Here is a 13,764-nt window from a genome sequence, read left to right on the forward strand (position 1 = left end):
CAGTGATGCTAACGTGGTCTTTTCTAAATATCATAGATCCACCACCTGGCATCCTCTTCTTCTTAAAGTAATTAGGTATTCAGCTGCACACAGACTTGAAAAGCCCAGCTGAAAAGTGCCTAGAAACATTTGTTTACAGCAACATTTAATAAAAGGGCGAGTGACGGGCTGTGTGTCCTGAAGAAAATCAAGATTATGTGATTTGGTGTAATAATCAAAGCTGCACAGCAGCTAAGCATGCTTTCTGCTCAAATGAAGGCCCAGTTTCTCAACCACTGTCACAAATCTACACAAGCTGACAATTTGGACCACATCTTAAGCAAAATAATTTGTTTGGGTTTTTTAACAACTTGAGTCATAAAACAAGAATAAAACACAAAAATGCAATCCACCTTCCTGTCTTTATCTTACTTGTTCTGTACATCCATCTGAAAATGAAAACAGACTTATCAGTGTGTGTTCCTGGACAGTTTCCCTTCCTAGATCTCCCCCACTGCGGTGGGAATTCCTGCACTGCAGGAGGAACATTTAAAGCACACACACAGAAAGCTGCTATCATGGAAATGTATGACAAAAAATAAATTTATGAACCATCACTGCTCCTGTTCAGCTGTGTGAAAACATTTGTTCTCCACCCCTGTCTCTACTTTTCTTATCTAAATGTCAGCTCCAAACTCAATGTTCCTTTAAAAATGTAATCACCAGGTTCCAGACACTATTGAATGATATTTCTACTGTTATATCTAGAGGCATAAATCCTTTCAAATTTATGTCACCCAAATGAAATGTAACCAGCGATCTTCATGAATGTGTACATAAACTTTATATGGGCTGCAGGATTATTTCATTGGTGCCTGATGTGAGAAAATTCATGCATTGTTTTTTCCTTCCTTTAAATGCTCTTTTGAATCAATTTGCCAACTTGATCATCAGCAGGGACATACTTAAAGAGTGTTTAGCCTGTCCCTTTTCTGACATCTGTCTAACATATTGTCTTGAAATAAGCATTGATATAAGAGCAGTGAGGTATCTCTCTCTGGATTCATCAGATGCTGTACTGATTTTTAAAGAGTCAGCGCTGAGGTTATGAAACCTCAGGTGAATTTAGGAATTTTCCATCTAGCTTTTCCCATACAGATTCCTTCCCATTAGTCTCTAAATAAGACCATCTCCATCAATATTTAAATTAACCTCTACCTAGCTGCAATGTCTGTTTGATTCTTAAAGGACCAGAACCTCAGTGTACATGATCTGGCTTTCAGTGCGGCCTGCACAAAAACAGTCCCACACAAGGATATGATGATGCATGCAGACTAACACTCCACAAGAGACCCTTTAAAAACAAGACTGCATGTGTTATGTTGTGAGTTATAATACTATCCCATAGCTGTGTGTACACAACAGATCTCAAGGATGCAAACCAGATTGTTTGTAGAGGAAGGACAATACTAAATAGCCAAAAAGAAATACATTGTTTTAGTTTCAAGTTTCCTAGAAGGATTAGTCTAAAACCAGAAAAGATCAGGAATAATTCTAAAATAATTTGTTTAAATGTTTCTTACCAGTGTAACCAGCAATCAGAGCAACATAGTGTGACAGGGGATTTTTTTTCTGTTATACTCACTGTTAAAAGTGCAAATGTCCCAAGGTGGATACAGGTCTTGGATCATTCATTCACTATCCTCTTATTGCCCTGGGCTCACAGTCTTTCATTATCTTGCACATCCTTCTTCCTTGACTGCTTAGTTTCTGCCACCCTGTCCTGGGCAGGAGTGAAGGATGCCATAAGCCCCCGAGAACTGCTGCGCATGTGACGACTCACCCAAGCAAACTCATTGGGCACACCAGTGCAGTCAGTCCTGGAAAGGACCTGAATTAAACCCAAATCTACAGCTGGACCCAAAGTGAGTTGAAACAGTTCTTGGTTTTCAAATCAGCACCGAAACAGACATATCCCATTTTACTGGGATATCTTTATTGAATCCAAAAATTTATTTCACTATGAGTTCAAAATAAATATTCAGCTGCAAACTGATGTGCTCTAGCTGGAACCAGCTGTGTTTCTTTGCAGACTAGCCAGGATTGCTCAAAGCAGGGTGTTTTAGCTGCCTGAAGAAGCTTTAGTTATGTGCCCTCTGAGGCAGGATCTTTGATTCCTGATCTCCTGTGATGGAGAACTGTGTGTCATTATGTCAGCAGTGCCCTCTAAGCCAGGGGTGTCAAACTCCCTCAGCTTAATCTTCCCCTTTTTAGTCACATGGCCATACTTGTCTGTCAACAGACGGGCACATTACTGTACTATACATACAGATAAAGTCTTACTAGGACGCCATTCACAGACCTAATCCTTCCCCTCTCCTCCATCTCAGTCCTGTCTCCATTTCCTGCATTGTACCATACCACTGGCATCTTTGACTACGGCAATGCAGAGCAGTGCCACAGCTTTTCTCCAGTTCCTCCCTTCAATGGACTAGACTGACAAGTTTGGGAGAAGCTACAGCAGTGCACAAGGAACATGAGTGGTACCCACCATTCAGGAGAGGAAAAGGGCATAGGCACTGACACTTTTTTCCTAGCCAAATCCCTCATTTGTGCATCTGCCCCTGTTCAGTGACCTTCTCCATATCTCAGTGTTTTTGTTTCCAGCATGAATCAGCTCAGCGATAAGGAGCTGATCAAGAAATACAACTGAATCACAGCAAGCTCAGCCACTGCTGAATCCACACTGGAATTTAACTGAAAAAACATGTTAATCATGGAGAATGATTTTTCCTTGGCCACATAGCCCTGACTGCAAGGGGAACTGAGACCAGTTTAATCCACCAGCTAACAGGCACAGAGGCAGGAAAGACTTGAGGAATCACTTTCCAGTTTTTACATCTCATATGGACCTATCCAGATGTCATTCATGTTTACCTGTCTTCTCCTTCCATCTTCCTTCACTCTTACTCCCTTGTTCAGCATCTCTATTCACACAGTCACCCTCACTGCAATCCTCACCAACTTTCTGTATTATTCCTGTAAGACACCATTTATCTCTGTGGAGCTTTCAAAGCTACAGGATGGTGTTGTCATAGCTGCTTACACCATCGGTGAATATGGCAATTGCTCTTTAAGTCAAGATCAACAGGTGTTTTTACCTCCATGAGCAAAATATCCTTGGAGCTCTGAGCTTGGACCTTTGGGTGCTGGATTTTCACTGCCACCGTTCTCCCATCCTGCAGCACCGCCTTGTGTACCTGGGCTAGTGATGCTGCTCCCAGGGGAGTGTCCTCAAAACTCAGGAACAGCTCCTTTATCTGCCAAGAGAAGAGAAAAGAGGCATTAGCTTGGGGTGCCAGAGCCTACACCAAGGAAAGCCCTGCCCACAGGCCAGACATAGCACATGCCGAAGCTGGGCAGGCTCAGCCCTTCTATCCTTCCTCTGTCCCCTGCCTGAACCTTGTCACTTCCTGGCCTCCTAGTGAAGCCTGCCAAGCACCGAAGTGCCGTGGAGATACTCCGCTTATGGAAACCTGCAGCAGAGAGAGCCCCAGCAGCACATTTCATCTAGGACAAAGGGTGACCAGGCAACACGTGAGGGACCTCTCCAGGCTGTCCTGAAAACTGGTTGGAGCAATTATGGTCACCATCCTTGGCTGTTACTGAGTACAGAAGCCAACAGCGGTCTCTTTGCATGTAATTCTTTTGCAGATATTTAATATTACCCACTGTCAGCCCCTGAAACCATGTGTGTTCCCATGCACTACAGCAGCATCAGCAAGTTTACATGGTGAAAGCTAGGCACATGACCAGGAGCAGTGGTAAGGACTGGATTTAGGGCAGGGGGACAAAAATTGCAGTTTGCACCTCTGATGACTTGGCCTGAAAACAAGTTTTATGTGATTAACTTTCTCATGCCTCCAATAAAAGTGAACAGTGCTCTCAGCTCAGAAAAAGCACCAGATGGGGACAGCAAAGCACAATGCGGGCAGGAAAGTATCAGCAGCTCTAGGTATGAAACTCAGGACTAGCCTAAAAGGAAAGTTGAAGAAGTAGATTCACCAGAGGGATGTCCAGGAAGCAAAAACCTAGACAGACATGGGTGAGGCAATGAGAGACAGGCAAGGGCCTATCTGCCCTGAATAACACAGCACCCTGCTAGAGACTGCCAGTGCAGCACTGGGCCCTGGAAGCACCATTACCCCAGCAGTGTGCTGCCAGCCTGGCTGCCCAGCCAGCCCCCTCCGCACAGCCCATTATCCCCGAGGGAGCACTAATGAGCTTTCGTGGCTCAGGCATGGAGCTAGTTCACGCAAGACTAGTCAAGGGATTGTGTCCTGCTCTGTAAAGCAAAGAGCAGACAAGCTCTGAGGTATCCAGAAGTCAGCAAAGGGAACCTGCCCAACCCTTCCCACAGGCTGGACTGATTTTGGGTGAGCAGTTGAGAAGCCTATAATTTATGCAGTAACAGAAAAGAAAGAATGTCAGTGCATTTTTATAACCTGCTTTTTAAAAGGTAATTAAACATGGGAGCTGCAACGAACTAGTAATTAAATATGAATAAAGACCTTCTAAGCAAAGTCTTCATGCAAAGCTTTAAATGAATATTCTTTTTGCTGACAAGGAAGAAAAATACTATACAAGGAGCAGCCTGTTCCCTCATGCAGCTGCCAGGGAATGAGCCCCCTCCCACACTACCCTACTCCTCCTCTCCCGGCACCTTCCACAGAAAGCTATTGCTAGCAACAAGCTGGAGCATTTGCAGCAATTAGGTTCCAATAGAGACTCAGCTGCCTCGAGTAATTCACTAGGAAGGTGCATTCTATTTATTTATTTAATTCCCTTTGGTCCTGGCAGCAAAATCAATTAAGTAAAACAACTGCATTTAAAAACAACTAGTTATGTGTTCTTTAATTACAGCAGGTCCATAATCCAAACCTATTGACATTTCTGTCTTAAGACAAAAAAAGGTTTTTCTCTCTTTCCTCCCCACCCTTTCTTTTTTCTCTCACTTCTGAATTTTGAGATTCTCATTTCTGATTAGTATAAAGAAAGAAGCACCTACTGGATGGCAGATGGCTCAGGGGATGCGTTCAAGACACAAGGAGTTTTACCTTTGTGTGAAGTTCGTCTATCAACGGAAGAGAGGACCTATTAAGGCAAAGAGACTTGAAGTGCCCAGGAGCATGTCGGGCTACGAGATCCCATAAAAAAGGACAAAATGCAAACAGAGAACTTGCCACATGAGGTCAAGCTGGGGCTTTCTTCACCTCCCTTACTACCCTATATCGTTCATATTAAGAGACTGTACCCTTTACAGAATAGCAGCCAATATTGCTAGTCTATACTGTCATAAGGGTGGCAACACCCTCCAAAGGTTAAAGCACAGAATTGGGAGTTCACTGGCCTGAATCCAGTGAGGTACATTTATAGTAAGATGACATAGAAATTGTATAAAATTCCATCTGCTCTGGATTTCAAAAGCTTTTTAATTGCCTACGCTGTCAATCTAACCATTTTCACCAATATTGAAAGCATGCAGGGGGAAAAATAAAAGCTGCACATGTTCCCTCTGGCAGGAATAAAATCTACAATATTCTTGTGTGACTAAGTTTTCTAAGGAAACATCATTTGAAGACAGGTGTCTCTAGAAGTTCTTTTGGGCAGAAGGATTTCTTTTAGAAACTTGTTATTTAGGACTTGAAAGGCAGGTTAGCAGTCACATCCATTAGAGGCAGCCCAGTGGCCCTGCTGCAGTTCAAGGGGGACTCTGTGTGCACCCAAAAGCTGCAGCGTGGGCAGCAGGGGAAGGGATGCAACGGAGAATTGATGGCTCCTCCGGGAACTGAAGGGCAGAGCGTGCACATCGGGGAGGGAGCAGATCACAGCCCGGCCATTACATGAGCAGGTGTGAGGCTGAGATAAAGCAGCAGCACAATTATGGCTGGGCTCCAGGACCCCCCACTTAGCAAATTGCCCTCATTCATTATGAAATTGTCCTTTTGCAGCTCGCTGGAGGCAGCTTGTGCCTCTGATGCAGGCTGTGTGTCCCAGACAGGCAAAAGCGAGCAAGAGGCTGTATGACATAGAAGCAGAGAAGAGGTGAGCGAGGCTCCCACACCACTGCCGGAGAGTGGGGTCCCTCCCGAGGGAAGGCGGCTGCACCCCTTCCCTGCAGGCAGGGAGTTCGTGGAGCAGGCTGCAGGCTCTTAGGGCTCACAAGCACCCAGCTAATAAGCACCCTTAACAAATACTCTAACCATGCTTTCCAGGATGGATAATCAGCAAGCAAAGGTCTGGGACAGTCAGAGCCCAGCTGACATGGTGCGTAAGGAACTCTTGAGCTTCTTTCAGGCCACAGCTGGTCTCAGAGGGCCTTATCAAACTGGCTGTGACCCTCTGTAATCCTGGCAGGAGATGAAACAAGCATAGTTTCCAGACAGTTTTAATAAAGGTTTAAAAGAGAGAAAAGGAACTTCGGAACTTCAGAAGAGCAGGACAGCCAGCTGTGGTTCACAGCTGTACAGGTGAGCTGTGTCCCTGCAGGCAGTGGTTTCTCTTACTGGCCTCCTGCACAGCCAGCTCCCCGTCAGCCCGTGCTTGACCAGCAAATGAACACGTCAACGTACTTCACTGGCTGGAAACACAGCCTGAACTGTTCAATTCTAAAGAATGAAGCTCATCTAATTTTATATATACGAAATCTTTTCATGATTGTTGGTATTAGTATTCACATCTCAGGGAGGTGATATAAAAGCTCTAGCAGGATTTGTCTACTTAGACACTTATTAGTGTGTATTTGTGCTGAGGTTGCACCCTTAAGCCCAGAGTGGCATTGTATGAGGTGCACAGCCAACGCAGGCCCTGCACAAACTCACGCTTTCCAGGAGTCCCCAGCTGTCACCTACAGGCCTCCTCACATGAAGTGCCTTCCCAAAACACACGCTGCTCTGCCCCAGGTCTGTGGCGCACACCAGCTGATGCCACAACACTGAGCTTCAGAATGCCTCGGTATTTTTTGTGAATCCTGTCCTTAAACACTTAGGAAGTTACTGGAAGTCAATTGGATTTAAGCTCCAAAATCCTGAGTCCTTTCTGAAAGCACTGCCTTACACGACCTGCCCAGCACGTTCTGAGAAGTCTTTGACAGAGCTGGGATTTAACCCAGATATCCGAAGTTCCAGCCTGACATCTTAATCTCCAAACCATAAACGTTAAATGTGCATGTCTTGCTAGCTAATTTCTTTTGAAATATACTGCCTATTAATCCCAACTTTTTTATATCCATGTGCTGCAGCAAATGATCAAATATTACTGCCTGGTCTCAACCTGCCCACTCCACAGAGAGGTCTGTTCCCTGTTCCAGAAAGGCTGCTAACAAAGTACCATGGAGACTGTCATGGAGCCCCTTCCTGGCCCAGCACTCCATAACACATCCCATGTGGGACGTGGTGGCTCTGCTCTCCCATAGTGGCCACAGCAGATGAACAGTGGCCAAGTGTCAGCAGCCTGTTCAGGACAAATTTATGGTGCAGTGAGATGCAAAATCACAAACAGAAGGTGTCTCAACAGCCCAGCCTTGTTTAGTCTTCAAAGGACTCTTCAGCCTGGAAAGAGAGACAATGGGGAGGGAATGTCACAGAGCTCTTTAAAATCACTTCTGTCACGGACAACGGAATTGGGAATGCTCATTCACTCCACAGAACTCGTGAGCAGCAAATTGTCAATTAACACGCAAGATTGCCAGATGTAACTTAACTGTATGCCTGCCATGCTTTCATAGCCTTTGCCCCTTAGCCAACACTGGCTACAGTTGGAGGTAGAGTGGTAGGCTTCAGCTTTTGGTCTGATCTGTACAGTCATCCTTATGTTCTCCAGAAGCTCTTCCCACCAGACTGACCAGTCTCCATGACAACAGGATGGAGAATGGAGGAATTGTTTCACCTGCTGCTAGCCTGGGACTCAGTTGCTGTTTGACAGCCTAGAAAGTTACTGATAGACCCTGTGAGTTTCTGAGAGTGCAAAGGGTATGGAAGAACCAGAGCTGGAAGTGGTCCAGTCTCCACGGTAAACCTTGAGCTCTGGTAACAGTGTGTCTTCATGAAACATCTGTCATACAACTTTCAGACAATAAAGGTGCTTCTGTTATCAAAAGTATGGTTAATATTCCAGAACTGAGTGCAAATATGCCCATGTCAGGTGGTTGTGCCAGAGTCTGGCACATCTGGGAAACATGCAGCAGGAGCTGAGACCATCTCTGACACAGGCCATTTCCAGACACTTCACGGTGCTCCACAGCTTCACCAATCACAGCCACTCAAAATAATCCACAAAAAGGGGCCCAACAGTGATGATGCTGTTCTCTTATCACCAAAAAAGCAATGCAAACTGAAACACTTAAAACCTCAAGCACAATATCACAGCAGATCTCCTCTTCTGATCACAGCACACTGTAATTGCTCCCAAATCTTGCATTTTGTATTTGGAGATAGCAATCTATGAGATATCCTGCTATTTCAGAAGGGGCTGAGTAGGCAACACAGGATTAACTTGAACTTCTTGCCTCCAGGATACTCATCACAGGTCGTGATGCAACAGAGCTCCATTAACAGCAGCATCGTGTTGCGATGGCAAGGAGCAGCTCACAGCCTCCTCCCGTTCTGATGCCATGCAGCAGCACAGGAAGATGCACATGGGGAAGCTGGTATAAATCCATTCAAGACAAAGGGGATCATACGGTTGGGAGACAGGTCCATGGCAGAAGGTGACAGCAAGAAAGTGATTACGGTAGGTAAATGTTGCATATCTCCTTGTGCTGTGATAATGCTGCCTGCAGCCTCCCAGTCGAGAGAGCACGGGTGGTGCAGTGGGATAATGGGACTCATGAGCTTGCTGGAAAACAGAGCAACACAACACCGCCCTGGGAAGAGAGCAGGGTTCCCAAGGAAATTTTGGGTGTTGCATCTGCCATCTTAACAGTGCCTAGTACAATGTCCCCTCAATTCCATGTGGCAGAATAGCTGAAGAGTTACTTAGTTCTGTGTCTGATACAGCATTTCTAAGGCCTGTGGCTCCCAGAACTTTTGGAATTTGCTTGATTGACACTAGGACTCCATTGCTCTCAGAAATCTGAATGCCTTTGCTGGACTAGGTCCAAGGGATGTGAACCTCATCCTAGGCTGGTCATCTTTTAAAGAACATACACGTAACTGTCCATGGCACCAAGGACTCACTGATCCCTGCAAGTCTGACAGACCAGAGCTCTAGGCATGAGAAAATGTTACCTTGGAGTAGAGTGATCTACTTCCCAGACAGCAAACGAGGGTTTTTTCCATTGTCCCAGCCTTTCTATCCCTTCTATGAAAACAAAATGTCACAGTGCTGCTCCGAGAATTATTAAAACAGCAAAAACTGAAAGATTAGATTTATCGCAGCAGACAGTGGATTATGAAGAATAATTCATCAAACGTCAGAACAAACAGCCCACAATTTATAGGCGGCTTTGTTGAGTCAGTGAAATCTGATTGGACTTCTCCCCACCTAATGAATGCCAAGCCTAATTGATGGTTCCTAAATGCATCTGTCATGAACATGTATTTATCAACTCAATATTTTTAATATTATCGTAGATATATGCAGAATAGTGGTTTTCTTCTGAATGGATTCCCTAGTGTTCATATAACTTATACATGTAAATGTGCATGTGTATAGAGGTATAAACTGCATCCAAATGAATACAGGTAAAAGGTATCTGTGTATTCTGATGCACTGAAACAATTATATATGGCTTATTACACAAAATCCCTGCATCTTTCAGTGCACAGAATGGCAAACCAACGCGGTCCATTTCAAGGGGAGATGTGTGTTAAGGTGCCTGCCTAGAATTTGGAACAGCTGAGCCCTAACATGGGCTCTCCCTGATATCCCATGTGATATGGGCCACACCATGTCACAGAGCTCATGCATGGGTGAGCAGAATTAGGGCTGTCCAGTCAGCTATTAATCTGCCCTTATCTAATTTCTCAAGACCAAATTTGTAACTTTAATATCTTTTTAAAAACCTATCTGTATAATACAAGCAGTTATTACATACACAGCCACAGACAAGTAACTTCACCTGCCAATGGTATACATTTGCTCGTGGTGTACCAATAACTGCTAACTTGGTTAATCACTGCTAACATTGCACCACAATAGCACAAAGCCAGGACTGTCCATCAGCCTTTCTTCTGGGAAAGGACTGTGAGCCAAACGGGGTACAAAGTTCATCTTTTCCTTTTATTTCTCCCTGGTACCACTTTGGTACTCCGCAGCCCACTACCAGCTATGCCGCTGAGCATCTCAGTCACAAAGTCATGAATGTTACAGAAAATTAACTCTGCTAAAGGAAGAGTCCTTGATCCCATCATCTGGAGACCAAAGCCGGCTCACTCATCCACTGCCTGATACCTAGAATCCTGGTCTCTCCCCGTTCTGCTCACTTACTGTCTTCTTTCTATAGTCTTTTCTGGATAGAAAAGCAGTGAGAAATCCTACATAAAGTTACCCTTGCTTTCATCTCGTCCATCCACTGAGCTGTACAGCAACAGTATCAGTCTACTTGCTATAGTACCTATAATTGTTACAGAGCTGTACTTTGAGGAAAAGCACGTTTTATTCCATCCCTCATGACTCCTGCTTAATAGTCTGTGTTCAGACACAGACATGGCATCTTCATTTATTTTGCTAAGTAAAGTCAGATCTTTAAGACGAGGCAGAACTGTCTGAGAATATCACTCATCCTGGATCGAAACCAATCTCAGCAGTGACAGCTACAACAAGCAGTAACAGCAAGGAGCAGACAGAGCTGATAGACCCTACCTGAGAGGTGAACCTCATCTCCCGTCTTTCCGAAAGGTGAGCCACTTACTCGTGGCTCCCACAAACGAACAATATTCAGTCCAATAAAAGCAAGGATTCCCACAACCAGACGGGAACCTAATCCTCCTGACTGTCACAAGGAGATAAATGTTTTTCATTAATTAATCTATTAGGTGTTTTACCACCTTCCAGAGACACAGGATGCTAAGATTAAGAGACTAGCTCAGCGCTCTGAGAGCCAATGCTTTCAACAGTCGGAGTTCTGCAAGTTTTCTACTAGCATCACCACAACCTCTTCCATGCTTAGCTGTATTCAGCTGTTCTTTCTCCAGGTGCTGGTTTCACAAAGCACTCTGAAAGCAGAGAGACTGCACATCAGACTTCTGACATAAGGTAGATATCAAGCTAGATAGTAGGAAAGAGGAGTCGAGACTTCATCTGCAGGCCTAGCACAACATCTTTGGTAGCACAGGCACCTATAACAAACCAGAGAGAAGAAACAGCAGAGCTAGCATGTCTCAGAACAAGTCTCTAAACCACCTACCAGTGTGAACATTACTCCTGGTAAAAGTACTTCATTTCAGACAATGCAGACAGCTTCCTCCCACGCCTCTAATTCCATGCTCAGAATTAAATTCCAAGAAACAATTTCTTTCCAAAATGTCCATTACCAAGGGAAAGATTTTGCTGTTGGAAGTTGCATCATCATTTTAAGCTGCAAGTCCAGTTCATTCCCCTAAGACAGGCTGGAAGGTGGAAGAACCTTGCACTTTGCACCACTGAAATCAAAATTTCCCCAGTCTGTCTGTGACTTGCCTTCAACAGCAGCCAGTGTTTCCTGAACCAGAGAGTGTGGATACCACATGCTTGTGGAAAACCATCATCTCTCAAAGTGCACACTAAATATTGTCACTGTGCACTCTATTTTGCATGATATAAGCATCTTGTAGTCTATGCAAAATGCACAGACCAAAGTTGAGGCATGCATATATATATATATTATATATCCCTGTTCGCTTCCTTCCATTCCTTCATGCTGAAAAACAAAGTAGTGACTTGTGAACTACTTATTGCCTCCAATAGCGCAGGCTACGGTGCAAATACTCCAACCTGCCCCACATTCCCTGCCCTCCCCTTGCACACACAAATGCTCCCCTTTACCTTAATTTGCTCTTTTATCTTGAGCTGTCTCCTACTTGAACGATGCTCATTAAATCCACTCTTTTCTCTCTATCTTTTTGGAGAAATATTATTTCCCGTCTGTGACGATGGAGACACACTTGTCAATCATTGAGACAGATTGGAATCACAGCCCTTCAAGAGCACACAACTTCTCCACACCCAGCCATTTTTTGTGTTTTAATTGAAAGAACTCTCTCTTCCCTTATCTTTCTCCCCTGCTAATAAAGGAGGTGCTCAGTTGTTACACCAGTGTGCAGTGAGGGTACAGCAGAAGACAACTCTGCTGCCAGTAAACTTCCTCCTGCATCCCATCTGCCCAAAAGGGCTCTCTTATTCCATGGTTCAGGAGGACCAGTAGTGGCCCCTTTCTGCTGAGATCTTTGAGGCTTTACTGTGTTGCCTGCAGCTCTTCAGCACCCTGCTAATAAAGCAGGAACACCTCTGTAGTTCCTAAGGAATGGGGTAGTTTCCTTACCCTTCTGCTTTTCTAAGGTTCTGCTAGCATGTCTGAGCAGCTTCTTCACCCATTTCCCAGCTTTCTGGAGATGCTCCACAAAGCTCTGCCCACAGGTCATACCCCCACCACTGCATCTGGCTAATAGCTCACATAAAATTCCCACCTCCTTTCTGGTGACTCGTAGTTCTACCTCTGTACTCTAGGTCAGCCTGCTTCTAGTCAAACTACAACTTCAGCCTGTCTCTCAGATGTCTTCTTACAGATACTCATCCCTCTGTTCTCATTCAACACAGCTAAAGCACAGTTCCTAATCTTCCCACTCAAACCATTCCTCCTTCTCCCTTCTCATCACAACAGAGAATGTCAGCAACTTCCAGTCAAGTCCATCTGCAGCCCTGGCCCTGCCATCAACACTGACCTCCCTCCCAATCTTATTTCCAGGCCAGATCTGAATCTAGTACTAGACATCCAGTACCAACGCTCACAAGGGACAGGTAAAAACAATCCAACTGTTCTCCCCCAGTCCCCCCCAAAGTTTCCATTTCTCTTGAGCCACACACATAGTAAGACACATGCTGGTCCCCAACAGACTAAGAAGCCTTTGACTGAATTCCTGCAGACATATTCCCAAATGACATATTATCCATGTGGATTCCAGCAGCCTGCTGCAAAGACAGCACATTTAGAAAGAAACATCAAATCAATAGAACAGGCTGGGTTGAAAGGGACCTCAAAAGATCATCTGGTCCAATCTTTTAGGAGAAAGGGAGCCTAGATGAGATTACCTAGCACCCTGTCCAACCTCCAGTGGTGAGGACTTTACCATGTCCCTGGGAAAGGTTGTTCCCCTGACTGATCGTTCTCAATGTAAAACATTTCTTTCCCATATCAAGATGAAACCTCCCCCAAAGTGCCAAAGAGACAGGCCCAGTTGCCACATCAAGCAAGAAGGTAAGATTTAAGAAAGTACTCAGAAGCAAATAAATTGTCAAGACCACTTTGACTCCAGGCATAAACACATCCCTGCCACACACTGCCTGAAGCCCAGGTAGGAAAGGGTCAAGAGACCCACAACAAACAGGCTCCGTGTTACTCACAGCCCAGCAGAGGGAGGCTCTGCTGAGGACTGCAGAGTTGCCCCAAGAGCCCTGTCAGCAGTAAGCCTGCACAACAGTGGCAGTCCTGTGAGAAATAACCAGCTGCCAGAGCCTGAGGATATATAGGGATCTTCGGGAACACCCATCACCTGTGCCTCATCTCAAATGCCTTTGATTCAGCTTTGA

At 44.9% G+C, this 13,764-nt stretch overlaps 1 protein-coding gene across 4 annotated transcripts in view; it reads right to left on the reverse strand.

The window, feature by feature from the left end:
* The window catches only part of ADCK1 (aarF domain containing kinase 1), an 80,437-nt gene that overhangs the window by 23,494 nt on the left and 43,179 nt on the right, over positions 1 to 13,764 (reverse strand). For all 4 annotated transcript variants that reach the window (XM_065635768.1, XM_065635769.1, XM_065635766.1 and 1 more), the window contains one exon: positions 3,141 to 3,299. In XM_065635768.1, coding sequence (XP_065491840.1) covers positions 3,141 to 3,299 — 159 coding nt within the window. The remainder of the gene's footprint in view (positions 1 to 3,140; positions 3,300 to 13,764) is intronic.

Source organism: Caloenas nicobarica, chromosome 5 (genome assembly GCF_036013445.1).
Source record: "Caloenas nicobarica isolate bCalNic1 chromosome 5, bCalNic1.hap1, whole genome shotgun sequence".
In the NCBI taxonomy this organism is placed as follows: Eukaryota; Metazoa; Chordata; class Aves; order Columbiformes; family Columbidae; genus Caloenas; species Caloenas nicobarica.